At 46.7% G+C, this 21,540-nt stretch overlaps 1 protein-coding gene across 4 annotated transcripts in view; it reads left to right on the plus strand.

The window, feature by feature from the left end:
* Window positions 1–21,540, plus strand: part of ZFAT (zinc finger and AT-hook domain containing) — a 1,096,910-nt gene that overhangs the window by 406,577 nt on the left and 668,793 nt on the right. For all 4 annotated transcript variants that reach the window (XM_085604879.1, XM_085604878.1, XM_085604880.1 and 1 more), the window contains one exon: window positions 18,093–18,272. In XM_085604879.1, the coding sequence (XP_085461005.1) occupies window positions 18,093–18,272 (180 nt within the window). The remainder of the gene's footprint in view (window positions 1–18,092; window positions 18,273–21,540) is intronic.

A 21,540-nucleotide genomic window follows, 5' to 3' on the forward strand; every position in this document is an offset into this window, starting at 1 on the left:
ATCCCATACTATAAAAGGAGAAGCAGTATCCATATTAGGTTGAAGGTAATCAGTAAGAACCCCTTTAGTATGAGACATATAATCAGGATCAGACAGCAGATACCTAGGAAATGAAAAAGGGCGATTGCTCTTATCCTCTGTAAAAAGACTGCAAATATATCAATAGCGGGTTATGATCGGATGTTATTCGTGGGCAGACCTCTGTTTGATTTCCCTAAGAGGGAGCGACTCACAGAGGTGTACGTTGATCAAAACCCATTGCAGTATTGATATAGGAAAAGGTCTAAATGGCCACAGCTCAGCAGGCTGGCAATAAGCTATCTGGCTTGCCCTGTCGCAAGTGTCTCTTCCGAACAACTGTTTACAGCACTAGTCTTCTTTCTATTTCACTTGTCACGCTATGCTCATATAACCGCTATACTCTTCGCGTCTCCAATTACTAAACATGGGGAACTCGGGCTAACCTTGGTGACACGCTGTCCATTGTAAGTTGTACCGTTTAGTATATTTGTTTAATCTTCTACCCGGTCACCTGGTTATCGTTCACTCTATCGTTGTTAACTCATCACACTCGGTGAACGGTTTCGTTTTCAACCACCGCTTTTTTTCGTGGGTTTATCTTTGTTTCACTGCAACTTTGCCACTTCAGTTTTTATTTGCATGAGGATACCACGTTGAGTCGTATTTTACCGGCCGCAACATGTTTTTTAACCTTCGTATTTCCTGATTTGCGGCAATTTTATCACGTTTGTTTTCATTTGTACGAGGAAACTTTATTCAACACTATTTGTTTTCTATTGGTTAAAACACTTTTTGCTTTCTGGTATGGTTACGTTTCGCTACTTTCTATGAGATAGCTATCACTCGTCTATTTTCCTGCACGCCACTGGTTTTATGCTGGTTTGCCATTCTGGCTCGATTTTTCTTCAAGGATACATTGCACTTCCTTAATTGCTTTCCTATCTTGGTGAGCCACACCATCAGTTCCTTCCCTTCAGGATGTGTATTACTGTTACATCGGATTTGATGAGTTGCTTTTTTATGCTTTGCCATGATGATACCAACATTGACATGAACTGTTATGTTTTTGGTTGCTTCCTGATTCTTTGCTTTAAACTTTTCTTGTAGATCTGTCCCCTGTTGAAGGTCTTTATAGGACCGAAATGCATTGGGCAAGGTTCACTATAACTAATGGATTGATACCTTGAATATTCTTGGATGAATCTTTTGTGATATGATCAACTAAATATCATCAAATTAACCATCCCAACATAGTCTCCGACTATTTTTTCAAACCACCGTGTACTGATTATCGAACTTTTTAAACCCTTTAGGGGTTCTTGCTGTGCGCAGGGGGACGCCCCCTACTTCAGGAGACGCTTGCCATATTTGAATTCTGACACTCTAGACCAGAGAATGATACCCCAGCAGCATGCCACAGCCAACCACAACGCTCAACACGGATAGTGCGCTTATCAATTTTTTGTTCTCAGCAATGCACAGTGTGCCAGAGGCCATCGAAGCGGACACCGGAGCCAAGATGGCAGATGTGGAGGCCCGGACACTGAACAAGGATGCACGTGAGGTAAACACAGGGGCAGGGGTCACGATGAACCCCTCGCCTGCCTCCATTAAGGCCAGACGGACACGTTACGAGATCCTCATCACCCTGACTAAAGAGGAGCAGGGCACTGGTGGGGTTACGGAGCAGGGCCCGGCTGCTGGGCCCATTTCCCAGGCAGGTACGGGCAGCCAGGGCACTCGGGCTCCGGCCAGCCTGCCAGGCTCTGCATGTGAGCCGCGAGAGGCACAACAACCTGCGGGACCAGTTCCCTATCTGTCAGCTTCGAAGGAATCCCAAATATTCTGGCAACATGGGGCGGGACCCTACCGCGCGGACAACCCCGACACTCCCGGTCACGGGTGCCCCGGTGACACAGAGACGGAGCTGGGTGCCGAGCCCCGGCGGGAGCATCAAGCAGAGAGCTGCGACAAGGGACAGGAGGTCAGGGCCCGACGAGTGCCCTCCCAGCCGCACCACCTACGGCGGAGATGACAGGTGAGCCTCGGGGCCAGCCGGGCGGGAAGAGAGGAGCCCCAGACATGGCAGCGCTGGAGCCACCTGCGTCACGCTGGCTGAGGGACAGTAGGGCTGGGGTAGGACAACGGATGGTCGTTACAGGGAGGTGCTGAGTGACAAACAGAACTTCCAACATGGCACCGGCGGCGCACCTGTGTCACGGGAGAGATGGGGGAAGAGGTGACATGGCACTGATGGGGTCACGGGACCACCGTGAGGTATGGAAGTGGGGCGCCAGGGTAGGGGCATGTGAGTCCATGACAGGAGAGAGTGATGGCTAGGAAGAGCATTGTGAGCAGGGCGTTCTGGAGGGCAGCTTCAAACACTGGGGGAAAGGGGCGGGTTAGAAGCACAGGGCGCTCGGGCGGTTTTGGTGTTTACGGTGTAGTTTAAGTTTGCTTATGAGGGAACCAAGAAAGGCAGATTAAGGGTGAGCCCCTCCCTATGACCCCAGTGTCAGCTTTTCAAACTGGGTACCATGCCAACTTCTCGTGGTTTATCAGTGCCAGCTTCTTGTACTGCACACCAGTGCCAGCTTGTAACTTTGCCCCTGGGCACAGGGCTCACAGGCTGCTAGCCAGTGCCGGCACCTCACACTCACCAGGCGGCTTCAGAGCTGGGGTGGGAGGGCAGACCTCAGCCATTTGAGTGCTGTACCTCTCAGCGGCCACGGCAGCCAACTTGTCTGCTAATTATGGGTTTTTTATGTGGGAAATGAGAAAGTGAGAGGGGAGTGGGTGAGAGAGAGAGGGTGGGGGATACAGAGTGCGAGGCAGGTGAAAGGGTAGGATGAGAGACCCAGAGAGCAGAGAGGCTGACACCTGCCGAGAGAGAGACGGTGAGGAATACGAGAGAACAATTCTGGATAGTAAGGAAAAATATTAAACATGGGAGACACCGAAGGAAATGTGCAGAGACCAATGACGAGGCAGGTGAAAAATGAGCGAGTAGAGCACCGGAAAGAGCGTAATACAGCAGGAGAGACAGAATGAGAGAGACAAGCAGTGCTTCAAATGGGCCGGTACTAGTACTGGCACTTGATACTTTTCATTGGAGAGTGCCAGCACTTCTCAGAAACAAGCAGGTACTCTGGTACAGGGTACCTGCACTTATATTTTTTAAGTTCAAGCACTGGAGACAAGGGTGAGAGACCGACATAGGGAGCCATCCGGGGTAGAAATGCAAAGAGGAGGGAGACATAAGCACGGAAAGAAGCAGGGTGGGGGCATTAGGGAGAGAGCAGTGACAGCCAAGGGGGTATCACTTACAGGAGCAGACAGAGAGTGAGAGAAAGCGAGACCCGGGCACCCAGACATGGGGATGCTGCAGATAGAGCCATAAAGATGAGAGACACGAGAAAAGAAAGACATATGAATATGTACGCAGGGAACGATAGTGCGGGTGTGAGGCCGTCACTGGGGAAGAAAGGCAAAGTACAGAGCGACCAAACACGAGGAGAACAAGCGCGGCCCGTCATGGGACGGACAGAAGATGTGCACGCGGGGGCTGCCTTTACTGGCGGTGAAAAAAAAGCTCCCCAGTGTATCATGCCGCCAGTAAAGCATCCAATCCTTGCGTGCACATCTTTTGTCTCGTTTGTCTCCCCGCGTGCACGCTGGAACCGTATTGATTCCAAAAGGCCTCTCATGGCAGAGCAGCGCATGCGCTGCTTTCGCCAGGCCGAGACCTAAAAAAGGACTTGTCAGTTTGGAATGCCTTTATATAGGTAATGCACAGCTGGAATGCTTGGAGCACCAAGTTAATAAAATTAGTAACAAGTCTTCCCAACGCCACACTAACAACCACTCAAATATCACCTTAATATATTTTTGCAAATTCAACCATTTTCTCCAAACATCATCTTATGAGTTCTAAAATACACACATTTTCCTCTTGAATATGCGCTTTTCACTTTTGCTATATCTATATAATTTTCAGCCAAGAAAAAGCCCCTAATTTAGCAGACTGGGCTGGACACATGAGAGCTACTCACAGGTAGCTGGAGAGCAACCAGTAGCTCACCAGCTACTCGTTGGAGAGGCCTACTCCAGAACATTAATGTCTTGCAATCGTCAAAGCACCTTTAGAACCATATATCTAATTTGCACAATCTCCTTAACTAAGTACAAGTCTATAACTCTGCAGTTATACTCTCTCTGCTCAGCCTTATTCATTATAAACAGCCCTCTATCCAGACCCGGTTTCATCATAGTCATTCGCTTTGCAGATTTCTCTACACAGCCTCCACTCTCAGTACAGTTTACCATTTTGTGTTCAAGACTTCATCCAGGGCGGTGGACCAATCAATGCACAGTGTTCCTTAACTCTTCATCTTAGCAAGTTTCCATTCTCTACCCTGCCCATGCCTGAATACAGACCTCTGTGCTTCACATTCCTCAATACTGCACTCCACTTGTCGTCCCTGCGCTGCCTTCATCTCTCTGGACATGCACGCTGTGCAGACCTTTGTACAGTGCACCTTCACATGCTCAGCATATGCCCGTATGCGTGCTGTGTAACATCATGTGAGTTTGTGATATCTTGGCAATACATGCATGCATCTGGGTGCCTGTATGTCTGTTTTCAGTTAGTGAATCCAAATGTCACAAAACATCCTATGGTCATTACAATAAATAACGTATATACTTGACAAAAAGCCAGTGAAACTGGCTTTGCCACTGCTTGTTCATATTGCAGTGATATCAAAAAGCAGGAAGTAAAAAATATTTTTTTGACGTCAGTCATAGCTATGATGGCTACAACAGGTGTATCTGTTTGCGCTTGTGGCCAGAGAATTCTTTCCCTGTTGAATATTGTAATGCTGTCTAACTAGGTAGAACAGGATGAATTCATTTAGACACATCTTTGCTAATACATTAGCTACTGTTTTGACAGGCTAGTTATGTATTTTGTGTAGATTTACTGGTAGACATGACCCATAAGTGAGTGTATTGTTTCTGGGAGTTGCTAAATGTTTGAAATTGCAGCATAAAACACTTTACATGAGATGCCTGCTTTGAGGAGAATGTCCTGAAAAGCAAACCCATCAGAGTGCCCTGCCCGGTGGCATCCTTGATGGTAAGGTACATGATTGCTATCATAAGTTCTTTAATCTCTAATACATTTCCAGAGATCTGGTGGCTTTCTACCTGTTTTTTTAGCATGCTCAGTCACTGTTTGGCATTTTAGTACTAGTATAAAAGATTGGGTAAGGATTCTTTATCAGATACACAATGTAATCTAAATTGCCGAGGACCTTAAATACAGAGTGACTCGCGACATTGTGACACATACAGTCAATGGACTCCAAACCAGGATATTAATTACTCAGGACGCAGGAACGATGACTTTAAAAGTTTGTTATTGGGTAAGAGAAGTAATGTCTAAATGCTGCATATGAGAGTATTAGAAGGTACTGGCATAGTGCTGTGTGGTGGAGGCACAGAAGGTTCTTCGGCCACTAATCCTAAATCGCAACTCTTTCTTTAGAGCATCGAGCTTCAGTATTCGTAATAGAAATATAGGGCCTGATTACAGTAGCGGCCACTTGTATTTCAAAGTGGTGGGGTGGTATGAGAGGGAACACAAACAAAACACCCCCCAGAATTATGAATAAAGGAAATAGCACTTACCAGCTCCACTACCACCGCCTTGGTCCTGATCCTCGTGTCTCGTCCAGGAACTGCTGCACACTGTGCAGATTCCCAGCTCCCAAGCCCAGTGCTTTTTTTTAACCTTCTTAAAAAACGCAAGCCTTTGACTAGACAAACTGCAGCATTTTAAATTGGCTAATATTGAGCTTACTCAAGTAGCCAAGATAGAGCGATTCTTCATAGTCTAACTAACCATGAGTGTATAATTGAATTGGCAATTGAAGTATTTCTCTTTGGTAGCCAAAAGGTAAGGTAGACACATGATGCTGTCTTTTTGGGATTGCCGGTTAAAATAAGCCACTACTTACACTCCAACAGGTCTCCCATCCTGCAGATAACAACATCTTTAACTTATCAGAAGTCATCTGAGCCAGTTTGCACCCACCCATTTCAAGTTTTCACAAGACATTCCTTAATCAAGAGGCCTGGACTTAAAGAACCCTCATTCAGCCTATGGAGAGGTTTGGTGTTGTCAGGGTATGAACATAACTAAGGATCAGAAAATGAAAGAGATGAGAGGTCTAAGGGCACACAGATAACGTGACTAGAGTCATAAATCATGAGATAACGGAACATCTAATTTGATACATTTCGTGGTGGTAAAAACTCCTCTGAAACGAGGGGGGGGGAGGGAAGTAAATTGATATAGGCAAATGGGTAACTGTTTAGGAACCTAATCGCCCTCTACATCATAATCTTCCTGGACTAGGATCAGAAGCGACAAACGAGTTCATCCTTTATATCTCATTTTATTGTTTTGATGCTTGAGAGAGTCCCAATCCTCATCCTTTTGAAAGTGCACGGGATTGTCAAGGCTTTGTGACAATGCCAAACACGTATTTGGAAGAATTCTACCAATTAGCATTCAAGTGGAGAAATACCCATGTTAAGATAACTGGAGCAAAGGTGTGTAATTGTATTCTGTAATTCTCGTATTCCATATGAACATATATGAAGAGGAGCATAAGTGGTATGTCAATATATCCTACGCCCTTCAAGTTCCTAAGCCACCACTATAATTTACCCTAGTTGTTTCTCTCCAAAAGGGACAATCAAGTGGAGGCCTTGTATTGCCTATTGCTCAGACACATTTACCACTGCTAAACAGTGTTAAAGTGCATCTGCCCTCTGTGTAAATTGTATTGATGATTAGTTTATCTATGATTGACATATTTGATTTACTAGTAAGTCCATAGTAAAGTGCACTGTGTGTGCCCAGGCCCTGTAATTCAAATGCTACTAGTGGGCCTGCAGCACTGATTGTGCCGCCCACATGAGTAGCACTGTAACCATATCTCAGGCCTGCCATTGCAGTGTCTTTGTGGGTTGTTTAGAACTGCCAGGTTGACCTGGAAAGTGTTCCCACTTTCCAGGCCCAAACCTTCACTTATACTACATGTAAGGATGTAGTGTATTTAAAAGGTAGGACATGTACTGGTGTGTTTTACATGTCCTGATAATGAAATACTGCTAATTGCGTTTTTCACTATTGCGATGACTCTCTCTCCTACAGGTTGGCTCATTAGAGCTGGCTTGTAACTTCTTACAAGTGTAACTTTCAATTGGGAAGAGATAGAGATTTTGAGTTTGGGGTCACTGAACTCACAATTTAAAAATACATCTTCTAGTGAAGTTAGTTTTTAAATTGAGTGTTTGAAAATGCCACTTTTAGAAAGTGGGCATTTTCTTGCTTTAACATTTTTTGCCTCTGCCTGCCTGTGGAATCCATGTCTGAGGGAGGGTGACAGTTGGGCTGGTTGTGCATTCACTTTAGACAGTCACACAAAGGGAGCTGAGATGTACCCTGCATTTCTTGATGGCCCATCACCTGGCATATGGGTCTTCCTGAGCTAGAGTGGTGGGAGGAGTTGACACTGACACCTGAATAGGTATGTGCTTGTCCTCATGCAAAGATGTCTCCACCCCCTGTAGCGTGTCTGGAGCCAGGTAAGGGAAAGGCAGTGCCTTGTGCACTACAAAGACTGTCCTTTGAAGTTTGCCTACCTCAAAGGCAGGAACTAGTATAAGTACTGGAGCTATGACACCATAACTTCAGACAGCTTCTGTACTAAGAGGACATTCTGCCAAGAAAGAATGCTGGAGAAGCTGTAGGAGGGGAACTGCCACTCTGCTTGTTGCTGTGTTGTGGTGGCCTACTGCTTGCTGTTTCTGTCTTGGAGAGTGAAAGGACTGGACTTTGTTTTGATCCTCCTGCTTGCCAAGGTTCTCCAAGGGCTTGTGTGTGCTTGCCTCCTATACTCCTCTGCTGGGAGTTCTAAACTACCAAGTGGTGCCAATTCCAGTTCTGGGCCCTTGGTGGTGACCCTGCTGCATGAAGAGGAGAAAATACACATATCGGCCATCAGCGTCTGTTTTTCCGCCGCATTCTTGCGGTTAAAAAAACGCATTGGGTCAGTGTGGCAGAAGAACGGACACAACGCCTGTCATGCTGCTCGAAGATCGCCGCAGCCCGAGTCCTGAGCACAGTGCCGGCAAAGTCTGAGGGACCCACTCCGACACAGGTCCTGCTGTGCGGCTGAAGTTTCGACACATCACCTGAATCGCAATTGGGAAATCAAGGCAGCACCTGTTTCCCCTCCGCATCAACCCAGCGCTACCAGATTCTCCATGCATCACACCTGTGCGCCAACTCTTCATCGACATTGGCCAGAAGTAAGGAACCGAGGCCACGTGTCCGGACCTCAATGCATCACCTCCCCTTGCAGAATGAAACGGACGCATCACCTCCCCTGACAGCAAGGAATCAACGCATCACCTCCTCTGGCAGTAAGGAATCAATGCATCACCTCCCCTGAGAGTACGGAATTGATGCATCGCTTTATTTTTGGTGCCTCCTCTCCCCTGCGCTTGTTTTCGTCCTTTGATTTTGACGCATCTCAGGTAGTTTGCACTCAAAAGTGACGCATCCATAGTTTTCTTTGAACTGCACTATATTTAAAAATTTTAAATTGATGTCTTTGCTTATGTATCTTGAATATATTTAGTTTTTTTTGGATAAAGATTGGTTATTTTTTTTAACTGTTGTGGTGTCCATTTGTAGTGTTTTAACTGTGTTACTGTGTGTTTATTTACAAATGCTTTACACATTGCCTCTCAGATAAGCCTGACTGCTCGTGCCAAGCTACTAAGGGGATGAGCAGGGGTTATTTTAGCTGTGTAGTCCCATTACTAGAAACCCCTATTTCTAACAAACTCCATTTTGCTTTATGCCGTTTTATGTAGAAGTACAACCAGTACCTCCTAGCTAGTGAAAAATAATGTATTTTCAAAGTAATACCACCATCTCCTGTTTCCCTGTACTGGAAGATGTCTCCCTAATTGTTTCTGTGCATACTTGTAAAACACATTTATTCAAATTTACTGCATGGAAGACATGCAGCCACAGAGTTTGTTACAGCCCAGAAGTCCTTTTCCATGTAGTGCATCCCTTAAGTATATAAGTAAAGTGTATATATGCAGGACAAAGGCCATTACTCCAAGATCTCCTGTGGAGAGAGGCCTAAAAAGCTGTGTTTGCATAACGCGTATGCATTAATACCTGCATCAAAGTAAGGAAGTTTATTTAAAAATTTGAATTTTCTCTTTGCTCTCCGAGTCATAGATGACTCAAAATATTTTTTTTAATGTGTCGTATATGCCTAAAAACAAGTTGATTAGATGGTCATTCGACACATGAATAAATGCCATTTAACATGCTCAGATCACAGGATAATCAATGGACCACATGTTTCATTGCCAAAAACAATTCCCTCAGGGCAAGAGGACCAGGCTGCCACTCAACAGTACAATTCACCTAATGAGGAAGGGGAAACAAAAGAAAAAGAAAAGTGATCAGTACAACATTCATAACCCAAATCTTGTAACCTATGCAGGTGTGTCAAATGGGTGAAGAAAATAGTTTCTCAATTTATATTTACCACATCGCCACCGGGTGAGGACCTACCACATCTCAAAAAGCTTCAATCGATGAGTCTTTTGCAAGTACACTGACCCTCATACAGAACAAATGGTCCCACTTAATCAGGAGCCCAACCAAGGACCAATTTGCCAAATAAAAAGAAGCTGATTGTGTATTATGACCACAGGTGTAAGAAACTGGTCATGTGCTAGGTGGAAAAGATGTCAAGAAAGGCTAATAACTTCCAATCTAGCACAGAAAACCGCACTGCCATTGAGAAGAAACGATTAGCCTCTTTTCAGGCTCACTGTAAATGTTCACACCTGAACCCATATTACTGTGAAAACAGAGCTAGATTGGATTGTGCCATGGGAACAGACACTGGTCATATATTAAGCGGTAGTGTTAAACGCCAGCATAGCCACCATTGTAGGAAGACACCATCTTGGTGTTCTTCTCTGGGAGAACTCACCATAAGAGATACAAAGCCATTCATGGAATAAAAGGTGTTTATGAGAAAGACCAGCCCCTGCCTACAGGCCCACGCCTGAAAGACATACAGTATTGAACTGGTAGTAATACCTAAGTTCTGACCGCCAAAATAAATGTGTCCATCAACCTCCGCAGACCCCCATCCCTGGAAAGGCAACCAAAACAGCAAACTCACTTTCCTAGAGTAATAGTAACTTCCAACAACCTAAGTGAGTACCCCAAGAGTGCGACAGCATAAAGGGGGTACCACATCCCAGGTGCCAGAGTAGAAAGTTCTGTGATCCTGCTGAAGGAGTCCAGAGGACAGGCACACATAGTATTTATATCCTCGGGTCATTGAGAATAAGTTTGGCATCTGGTTCGGAGGCGAGTGGTCCAAGGTGAAATGTGCCTAGGATGCTCAGCATCTGGTGCTGTGGAGGAAAACCTAAGAAGGGCCATCTTAAGGAATTTGGGGGCTCTGGGACAAACATGTTTTTGGGGGGCTGTAAGGAACAGCTTTGGATTTTTTATCTAATTTCGACTCTTTCATGCCCTCTTTGGGCAGGTCATTGACAGTGCACAGGTACACTGGTCCAAATTCTAAATGTGTTTTCATCTTCTAATCAGGGATAATGACGAGTGATTTTGATATTATAATAAAGCAGCAACTCACTAATATTATTGCAAATAATCTCTGTGAAAACCTCCCATTTCTCTCATATGAGGTCCTGTTTTGATTTTAAAAACTTTTTTTATGGACGTTGCATGGTGTTGAAAAACATAAACACATCAATTCTATGCAAAATATCTGTAATATACATTCTGATGGATACATCTGCCAGTGGATTCCTCACCTTGTGAATATCCCCTGCGCCAGCAACATTCGGAAACTTTTGTAGCAGTCCACGCCGATGAGGTCGAAGACGACGTCACAGAGACACGGCTCCGCACGTGACTCCGCTGACGTCACCGGCTCCATAATCAGACCTCGTCGGCGTGATGACGTCAGTTCCCTTTTTTCCGCGCCATCGACGCCAACGGATTTCGGGAATCGCTGTTGGTAGCTTCAGTTACTTTGTGTTTTTCTCTGGTTTCTCTGTTTCTCTTTCGAGAAATATGTCGGCTAGGAAGTCGGGCTTCAAGCCCTGTCGAGAATGTGGCAAACATATGTCCATTACTGATCCACATGAAGACTGTGTTTGGTGTCTCTCTTCCGACCATGATGTGGATGACTGTTCTTGTTGCCGCAAGATGAGCTCTAAGGCTCTTAAAGAAAGGGAGGCAAAGCTTTTCATCGCCAAGATGAAGAAGGTAAAGAGAGGAAGGAGAAAGTCGAGGTCGAGGTCGGCGTCCAAATCGACTTCGGGGCATGCTTCGAGAGGTAAGAAGCATAAGAAGAAGAGGAGACATTCTTCACGGCATCACTCCGATAAGAGTTCGGCTCCGAAGACTAAGTCGCCGGCTCGACGTCGGAAGGAGTCCGTGTCACCTTCTCCAGTCCCGGCCTCACTTCCAGCTCCTTCGTCTCCTGTGGCTTCGCTGGTCCCGGCTTCATCTCTGGTTCCGGTGGTATCCCCGACTGCGGCTTCATCTCCGGCTCCGGATTCGTCTCCGGCTCCGTCTCCGGTTGAGGATCTTCCAGTCCCGGGTGAGCCTGCGACGCCGTTGATTCCACCGTCGGCGCCGGCAGGCCCGAGTCCGGTGATGCCTGACCAGTACCCTGCTTTTCCTGGACCAGGTCAGGACCCCTCGCATTATTTGAATGCGATGTATGGGGTGTTTTCGAGGGCTATGTATACCACTGGTGCACCTGCGGGTCCGATTGGTCCGATGGCTTTTGACTTGGGAGTGCCGCAGGTCTATCCTCAGGCCCCATTCATGCCGTTCTTTCAAGCGGCGCCGTCGTGGAATCTACCGGCGCCGAGGACGTCGACTCCGCTTCCCTCCTCACCGGCGCCGGCTCGACCTCGTTCGACGCTGGTTGCTCCTGCGGATCCACGCTCGACGCCGATGCCGGCGCCGTCGGATTCGAACACGGCGCCGCTGGTGCGGATTCGTTCCAGAAGGAAGGCGCAAAGAATGGTGGAAGAAAGGAGGTATTTGTTGGAAGAAGCTGAACCTGAAGAGGGAGAGTTGATTGAGTCTGATGATGTTTATGAGGAGCTAAAGGACGCAAGTGGTCTGGATTTGTCTCCTGAGTGGCAGATCACTCCTCCATCTGATGAGCCCTCAAAGGATGCAGCACCGTATCATGCGGTTATTAGAAAGGCTGCGGAACTGCTTGATCTCCAGTTGCCATCCACGGAGTTTAAGTCAAATATACTGACTGAGGTGTTACATTCTCCTACGGCAGTGTCGGAGCCTTTGCTTCCTTTCAATGAGGCTATAATTGAGCCTGTGCTGGAGGTCTGGCGTAAGCCTTTTTCAGCTCCTGCGGTTTCAAAGACTGTTGCCAGGAGATATAGAGCGGCTCCAGGGGACCCTGACTTTTTATCTTCTCATCCTTCGCCTGAGAGCCTGGTGATTCAGGCGGCTTGTTCGGGGAAGTCTAAGGGGGCTTTTCCTCAGGTGCCTGGTGACAGGGAGGCTAAAAAGCAGGATCAATCGGCCAAGAAGGTCTTTTCATCGGCCAGCATGGCTCTTAAGTCTACAAATGCAACTTGCCTCTTGGGACGATATGTGCATGCGCTTATGGATTCCGCTAAGAAGCTGGCGCCTAAACTGTCTGAAGTGGACAGGGCTGGATTCAATGAAATCTTGTCAGATGCCCAGGCGGCTGCACGTCAGGTGATCCAGAGTGGGCTGGACACGGCGGATTCGGTGGCGAGGGTCATGGGATCTTCTGTTGCCACCAGAAGGAGTGCATGGTTAAGGTCGTCCGAGTTTTCACAGGATGTGCAGTCAACTCTTTTGGACCTGCCATTTGATGGATCTGGCCTGTTTGGCAAGAAGGCAGATGCTGCTCTGGAGCGGTTCAAAGAAAGCAAGGCGACGGCGAAGTCCCTGGGCCTGCAGACTCAGTCGAGGGGGTCTTTTAAAAGATATAGAGGGTTCGGTAGGACATCCTTTCGATCCTATAGACAGACCCAGCAGCAGCAGCAGCAGCAGCAGCAAGGTTCTTCGTCTAGAGGTTTCAGGGGGAGAATCAGGGTTCGTACACGTGGCCGTCAGCTCTCCTCCTCCTCTTCCTCCTCCTCAGCCCCTCCCACCACCGCAAAGCAGCCCTAGATTCGTCATTCCGGATCATGTTGGTCCTGTGGGGGGCCGGCTTACCCATTTTCTACAAAATTGGGAATCTGTAACTACGGATCTCTGGGTTCTAGATCTTGTAGAAAATGGGTACGCCCTTCCCTTTTGGGAATTCCCTCAAAACTAACCTCCTTGTCAAGGGGTTTGCTCAGAAGGCCTGAAGTCGCACAGGAAGTATCTCCGGTTTACGGTAGGGTCGCAACATTATCAGTTTGCGGTCCTCCCGTTTGGTCTTACTTCGGCACCTCGAGTCTTCACGAAGGTGATGGCAGTGGTGGCAGCCCATCTCAGAAGGTCGGGGGTCTCGGTTTTCCCTTATTTGGACGACTGGCTGATCAAGGCGTAGTTGTCGGAGAAGGTGCTACGTCATCTGCAGGATACAACTCAGCTGTTGTACAAATTGGGTTTTTCGATAAATGTGCCCAAATCTCACCTGGTGCCCTCTCAGCGCAACCTGTTCATAGGTGCGGTACTGGACACTACTGTGTGTCGAACATTCCCTCCTCCTCAAAGGATTCTCGACATACAGGAAATTATTCCTTTATTTTACAACGGAGCGGTCGTTCCAGTTTTTGAAGGTCCTTCGCCTGCTCGGTCTGTTCGCCTCCTGCATCCTGTTGGTCAACCAGGCACGCTGGCACATGAGGGCGCTCCAGTGGTGTCTCCGCAAGCAGTGGTATCAGCACAAGGGAGATCTCAGGGAGTCTGTGAGGATCTCCAGAGAAGCTGCAGCGGATCTATCTTGGTGGAGCGTGGAGGGCAATCTGTCCCAAGGAAAGCCCTTCCATCTACCTCCATCGGTGGCCACGGTGATAACGGATGCATCCACCTTAGGGTGGGGTGCTCATCTGGGGGATCTGGAGATCAAGGGTCTTTGGTCTCCAGAGGAAAGGTTGCTTCACATCAACCTTCTGGAGTTACGGGCGATACGTTTGGCGCTCAAGGCCTTCCTCCCGTCCCTTCGTGGTCAGTCTGTTCAAGTCCTGACGGACAACACGACCGCGATGTGGTATATAAACAAACAGGGAGGGGTGGGGTCTCTTTGTCTCTGCAGAGAGGCCCTGCGTCTATGGTCCTGGGCTCAGGACCATCAGATTTGTCTGATGGCAAATCATCTGGCCGGGGTTCTGAACGTACGTGCGGACAGTCTCAGTCGGCAGTTCTCTGCCGACCACGAGTGGAGGCTCCATCCGGAGGTGGTTCGTCACGTCTTTCGGACGTGGGGGACTCCTCGGGTGGACCTGTTCGCCATTCTGCAGTCTCCAGTATCCGATGCAGGGAGCGTTGAGGGATGCGTTTCAGTTGAGTTGGGGCTCACAACTCCTTTACGCGTTTCCTCCCATACCCTTGATTCCTCGGGTTCTGAGGAAGATTCGCCAAGACCGGGCCCAAGTCATTTTGGTCGCCCCAGATTGGCCGAGAAGGGTGTGGTATACAGATCTTCTCCACCTCTCCTCGTGCCCTCCGCTCCGTCTCCCTCTGAGGGCAGACCTCCTCTCGCAGTCGGAGGGGCAGGTTCTACACCCCCACCTCCAGAGCTTACACCTTCATGCCTGGAGATTGAACGGGGCAACCTGAATTCTTTCTTTCTCCCGCCGGATGTGGTGGATGTTATTTTATCGGCCAGGCGACACTCCACCAAATTTATATACTCATATAGGTGGTCTAAATTTGTGCTTTGGTGCGGAGAGAGGTCCATTGATCCCTTGAAGGCTCGTTTGTCTAACATTCTACAGTTTGCCCTTTCACTTGCTCAGCAAGGCTTTGCTGTGGCTACTGTGAAAGGATACTTATCGGCTTTGTCGGCTTTCCTTTGTTTGCCGGATCAGCCGTCATTATTCAAGTCACCTATTGTTCTTCGTTTAATAAAGGGCCTTACAAACAAGTTTCCTCCAACTCCCTTTATTATGCCTCAATGGGACTTAAACCTTGTATTAACTTATCTTATGGGTTCTCCCTTCGAGCCCTTACACAAATGTCCCTTGAGGCTGTTGTCCTTTAAGACGGTATTCCTTATTGCAATCACCTCGGCAAGGAGGGTAAGTGAGCTTCAAGCTCTTAGTTCAAAACCCCCATTCTTGACTGTGCATGCTGAACGAATGGTACTCAGGACCAGGGCTGCGTTTTTGCCTAAGGTGGTAACTCCTTTCCATCTGGGGCAATCCACTACCCTCCCTACTTTTTATCCTCCCCCTCACCCTTCCAAGGAGGAGGAGAGACTTCACCGTTTGGACCCTAAGAGGGCGGTGAGCTTTTACCTGGACAGAACAAAGGACATCAGAGTTGATGACCAGCTCTTCGTGGGCTTTGCTGGCTGCAGGAAGGGTCGAGCGGTGCACAAGCGCACCCTTTCCAGGCGGATTCTCTTGTGCATCAAGATTTGCTACTCCCTGGCTGGTAAGGAACCTCCGGAGGGTTTGAGGGCTCATTCCACTAGAGCAAAATCTTCCACATCTGCTTTGTCTAAGGGTGTTCCTGTGGAGGACATTTGTAGGGCGGCAACTTGGGCCTCCCTCCACACCTTCGCAAAACATTATTGCTTGGACACTGAGGTGAGGAGGGACGGACATTTTGCACGATCCGTCCTTCAGGACTTTCTGGTATAGAAGGGTGGACACCCTCCTCTGGGAGTGGGGACTGCTGTGGAATCTATTCACAAGGTGAGGAATCCACTGGCAGATGTATCCATCAGAAGAACAAGTTACTTACCTTCGGTAACGCTTTTTCTGGTGGATACAGTATCTGCCTGTGGATTCCTCACTGACCCACCCGCCTCCCCGTTGTCCATCCTTCTATACCTGTAATTCTATGCCTGTAATTCTATTGATGGTGTTTCAAATGTGTTTAATACTGTCAAAGGCATTATGTTATTTCTTGTGCTTTGCTATTTATTCTCCACACTGTGTGTGTTGATCTGCATATTGTGTACTGTGTATACTGTGTATATATATTGCTGTCAGTCCGTCCGTGTGCCTCGAAGGCACGGAAAGAAGGGGCGGAACTGACGTCATCACGCCGACGAGGTCTTCTTATGGAGCCGGTGACGTCAGCGGAGTCGCGTGCGGAGCCGTGTCTCTGTGACGTCGTCTTCGACCTCATCGGCGTGGACTGCTACAAAAGTTTCCGAATGTTGCTGGCGCAGGGGATATTCACAAGGTGAGGAATCCACAGGCAGATACTGTATCCACCAGAAAAAGCGTTACCGAAGGTAAGTAACTTGTTCCTCTCACATCACCAACATCAAAAATAAATTAAAAGAAAACGGTATTTAAAACAATCTGAGTAAGAATTATTAATGCCCATCAGGGCAATACTCTCTGCAGAACATAGCTGGCTCTATCAGGGGGCCCCTTGAAATGCTGGGGCCCTGAGCCAGCGTCCACTTTGCCCATACATTAAAATGTCTCTGAACCAAAGGTATAACTGTGCCCTGGGAACTTTCGTCCAGCGTCTTGCGCATCTGCCATCTCTTATCATCTTATTGGAATCTCTTTGGCCAGCCCGCACCTACCAGGCCTGCCTTTTGTGGTGCAAGGAGGTACAGGCAGCACAAACACAAGCACGTTTTTTTCTCTGTTTGCTCAACAAATCTATCTGATTTAGTCCAGTTTGCCCGCGGACCTCTGACAGTTTTTAACCATAATTTAGTTTTGAGTGTGGACTAAAAAATATGTATTGATTTTGATTTGTGATTTAGCTAATCTTTTCAACCAACTCCACTTAAGAATGACAAGGAGGGTGTTTTCAAACGATGCAGCTCCGAGAGCCGCCAAACGCCAAAGTGGTGCCCATTTTAAACAAAGAGAAAAAAAATCAAGTGTACCATTTGATCCCAAGACTCCCCCTAACCAACTCACTAAATTAAAATAAAAGTGCTTTGAACTCTGTGAGAGATCCATAACTTTTGTATGATCCTATAAGTGACCTTTTTATGTTCCTTGTTTCTCGAGATTTTGTTGCTTGTGTCTGTCCTGTCTCCCCGTTGTATTTTGTGTGGGTGCATGGCCATCATGTGATGCAAAATCCTCCTCCATCTGTCAATGGACTCAATAGTAAGAATAGGCGATTGTTCTCCAAGTTACTGAAAGTGTGCTGGTATTTTTAGGTCGAGCCTGGGCAGCGCATGCGCTGCTCTGCCAGGCATGCTGTATTCGAGTATGGCCTTGAAGCTCTGCCCACTCTCCGCTCATATTTTTCATTGGCTTTTGTCATTGTCCTTTGTAAATGCTGGCTTCTGGTTCTTTAATAGGCTTGTTAGTCCCTCCTTAGTATCGCCTTGTCTTCATTTGTAACCTCCCAGGAGGACTGCCCTTTTTACTTCCGTTGTTACACAGTATGTTTTATTTAGTCTGTAAGCACTATTTTCGTCAATGAGTTTCTCTTACTGCAGGGAGGACATGCTTTCCTGCAACATTCTGCGTGCCGTGCGCACTTTCAGTTTCCAAGCAGCCCGGTACAATGGCGGCTGCTTCTTTGAAATTAAACAGGTCTCGTATTTACAAGAGTTTGAGCTATTGGCATTGTAAATGACAATGCCTTTTATTTATGTGTTAATTATCAAAACGGATAAATAAAAGTAATTGTTATTTACCGTGTCAATAGCTTAAACTCTCGCAAATTCAAGACCTATTGTATTGCTTGCACCACTTGTCTCTATGATGAAAATCTAACATCTGAATAACACAGTCTTGTGCATCTTCTGTGGGTTTGTGTTCAGGTAATGATTCTGATGCTGAATTTGAAAATAGTTCAAAGGAAGATGAGAAAGAAAGGACATCAAAGAAGCTGCGAATGCAAAGAACAGAGAAAGTTTCATCCACGAGGGAATCGGATCAAATTCCAGGAGCTAAGAAGCCTATCATCTCCGTTGTTTTGACAGCTCATGAAGCTATTCCAGGTAATAACTGCATCTGTAGAAAAAAATCCTTAAGAACGTTTCATGTTTCCTCACAGCAGTGCATCTGTTCACATTCACTTAGTCATCTTAGCCTTTCAATGGTGCTGGAACCATTTTAAGACTGGGGGTGCTGGCCAGTGACATCAACTCACAAAATCAAAATGCTGCTGAAAGAGCAATGTATTTAATGAGGGTTTCCCGTTTAGGTCCAGGATGGAGTAGAATGCGATGCAAAAGTGGACTTTGGAGCCCATGCTAACAAAAATTTGCCTAAAATGTGGAGTCTAGGATATTGTCCTGAAGTTTGCGCTTGTATCATGATTCCAGCTTATGAGAAACTACTGCTGTTTTTCCAGCACAAATTTTGTCTGGTAAAACCAGGCAAAACTTGGGGAAATACTGCAACAGTCTGAATTGTGCAGTTCAGAACACTGGGAAATTTGTTATTATCATGTTATTCCTCATTTCGAGATATAGGACTCACAGTGGCTTGGTAATTCCACTCATGGTGAATAGCACACCAAGTTTTAACGGGTATGATATTACCTTCTCAAATACCATGAGCCTCATAATAACACTACTATGTTTAAATGTTGACATTTTTTGAAATAGCTCAGTGACATTCTGTAGCCTTCTGCTTTCACACTCTTCTGCGCTCCATCTAGGTTGTCATTTAGTCAGGTTGCTAAATACCTTCACTCCGCGGGCTCCAGCCTCCCGGAAATTCCACTAACCAATCCTAGCGCTACTCTCACCAGCATGATAGCAGCGCCAGGATTGGTTAGACTAGAGCATCCTGGTTGGACGCTCCTTCAGGCCCTTTTAACCTGTGTCTTGTCTCCACCCAGCTGTCTAAGAGAGATGAGTGGCAAACTGCAAAGTGCGCATATCAGTTTGGCTGGCTCAAAAGAGCTGGCCAAACTGACATGCTTACTTTGGAGGGTTCATCTTGCTCCTCCAGTCCTATATGCTACACATCAGCAGCAGAAGAGGCCACACCCCCATTTATCCCAGCTGGAGGCTGCTGCTCACTAAACGGGAAAAATAAAGTGTCCATGAAATAATGTTGTTACTATTTTATTTTTCATGTTTAGCACGGCTGCTGTGGGCAGGGGGAGTGAGGTGCCCTCGCTAAGAAACTGCCCCTGTGCAAGACAAATCTAGGAAGGCCTCTATTACTAATCTTGCTAATTTTCAGCTTGTGTGCCCGCTACAGATTTGTTTGTCTGGCACTTTGTACATTTTGTAGCCAGAAGCGTTTACAATATGAGCTCAGATTTTAACCTCTTTCCAGTTTATTTCCTGTAGTCCAGATACTCTGGAGAAGATGTAGAACTTCTAAATTATGTCTGAAAAATTCCAATGAACAAGGGATCTTTTAGTGAAACCATTATAGGGATCTTAGTCGGTCAAAAAATTGTATTCGATGTTGAACCCAAATAAACAATCACAAGGATTGCATTAAAACCTCACAATGTAAAACATAAGATATAAAATAATAAAACCTAATCGACAAATAATTTGGGCAAAATTCTGGTACTAATGTTATTGCAGAGATCTCTGCTACAGTGCTGCTTAGATAAGACAATCATAAACAGAAAGTAATCTCCCAAGTATCAGACATCAAAATTCAATGTAGATAAACGTCATTGCAACAGGTCCTAATATATTAAACTCCATATTATCTAATGAGAACAAGGTGGGGTTAAAACTTGATTACTGATTTGCTGCAAAATTTTCTTCTGAAGTCCCACGTAGATATGAGGAATCTAGACATACTATGCGCCATGGTTCATCTGGTGTCTGATCTCAAGAATGCAACAAGATTGCAACAGTATAGTTTGAATAACTAAGATCTTTTCAAGCAACCTTGACAAAATCGGTTTCTCCTGCTCTTCCGATATAAGATGTTCAAGCATTGGGAGCGGTTTATGTTCTGCATGTCTCTGGGTGCACTCCAAGGTGCCAAATTTGGCCAGAGTGGAAAAGCGATTCCTTACATCCTTGGTCCATTTGCCCTAGAGTACTCCCATCTATACGCCTCCAGATAGATGTGGGGGTCAAGTGCATTGTGCAGAAAGTTAAAATGAGGCCACTGCTTTATTGGAGGCGAATTTGGAATACAGAGGAACTTCCTATAGAATGGCAGTTGGGAGGGGGTCATTGCAGTGAACTCCCCCTGTGACATTTCATGGCTGATTTCCCTAATCGTATCTAAACGCCTTCCGTGTGGGAGCACTATGGGAAACCCCAAAGGACGCCAGCCGTTATAGTTCAGAAGACAAAATGTTTAACAAACATTGAATCGACTGCTGACGCTACACCTTCACATTTCCATCAGCCTGTGTGCGGAGTGAGTGGATATGCACTCCCAGTAAAAGGTGTCAGCTTCCTCCCTGTGACTCCCCCCCCCCCCACCCCCCCACCCCGTCTGCTGCCCGAGGTAACATTGAGTCAAGTGCTCTTTTCGAGGAGAGTTTTTTTCCCCAGGATGGTACCTCCCGATGGCATGTTTTTTCGTCCCAGTGCCTTATTTGTGTAATAATGAGTGTCCCGGTTCCGAAGGCTTTCACCAAAAGCCTGCCGCCGGCGCTTTAAAATGTCAGAGCTCCGAATACCAAGCCTGTATGGTCCCGAATCCGTCAGACCTCTTTCGTACAATGCAAGACAGGCTCTGCCCCGTTATCTCACGCTTACAGGTTCCTGCTTTCTTCCATAGTGAGGATTGTTCCGTCTTGCTCTTCCTCCTGTTTTTCAGTTTATGTGTTTTCCCTGTCTTGCTCTTGCGAAGTGTCTGATGAGAAAAAATAAGTGCAAGTGGCCCCCATCGGCATCGACCGGCTCAAATTAAGCACTGATTTCACCCCACCTCAGGCTCCCAGATACATTATTTTGAGACCAATAGAAGCAGATCTGCAATTATCCGGCAGTTTAGTATTCCTGTGTTTCACCCATGGTGCATCAGAGATTACATTTCCACCCTTGACAGAGCCTTCTCGGGTAACAGGCTAGACAGGCGGCATCTCTATTGCTTAAAACATTCCTTCATTGTAGGACCTGGGGTCTCCAGGCCCTATGGGGCGGTAACGTGACACGAGCGGTCGGGCCCCCAAAGGTCTGTGTGTAAAGCAACCATACAACACGCACCTCACATGGGACAAGGAACACACACAATAAGGGACGCCACACTGGAGGAGTTATGTAAATACTCAAGTTTATCCAAGTAGATCACGTTAAATGCAGTTCATGAGGTAGCAGTACATTTCAT

This window comes from Triturus cristatus, chromosome 5_1 (genome assembly GCF_964204655.1).
Source record: "Triturus cristatus chromosome 5_1, aTriCri1.1, whole genome shotgun sequence".
In the NCBI taxonomy this organism is placed as follows: domain Eukaryota; kingdom Metazoa; phylum Chordata; class Amphibia; order Caudata; family Salamandridae; genus Triturus; species Triturus cristatus.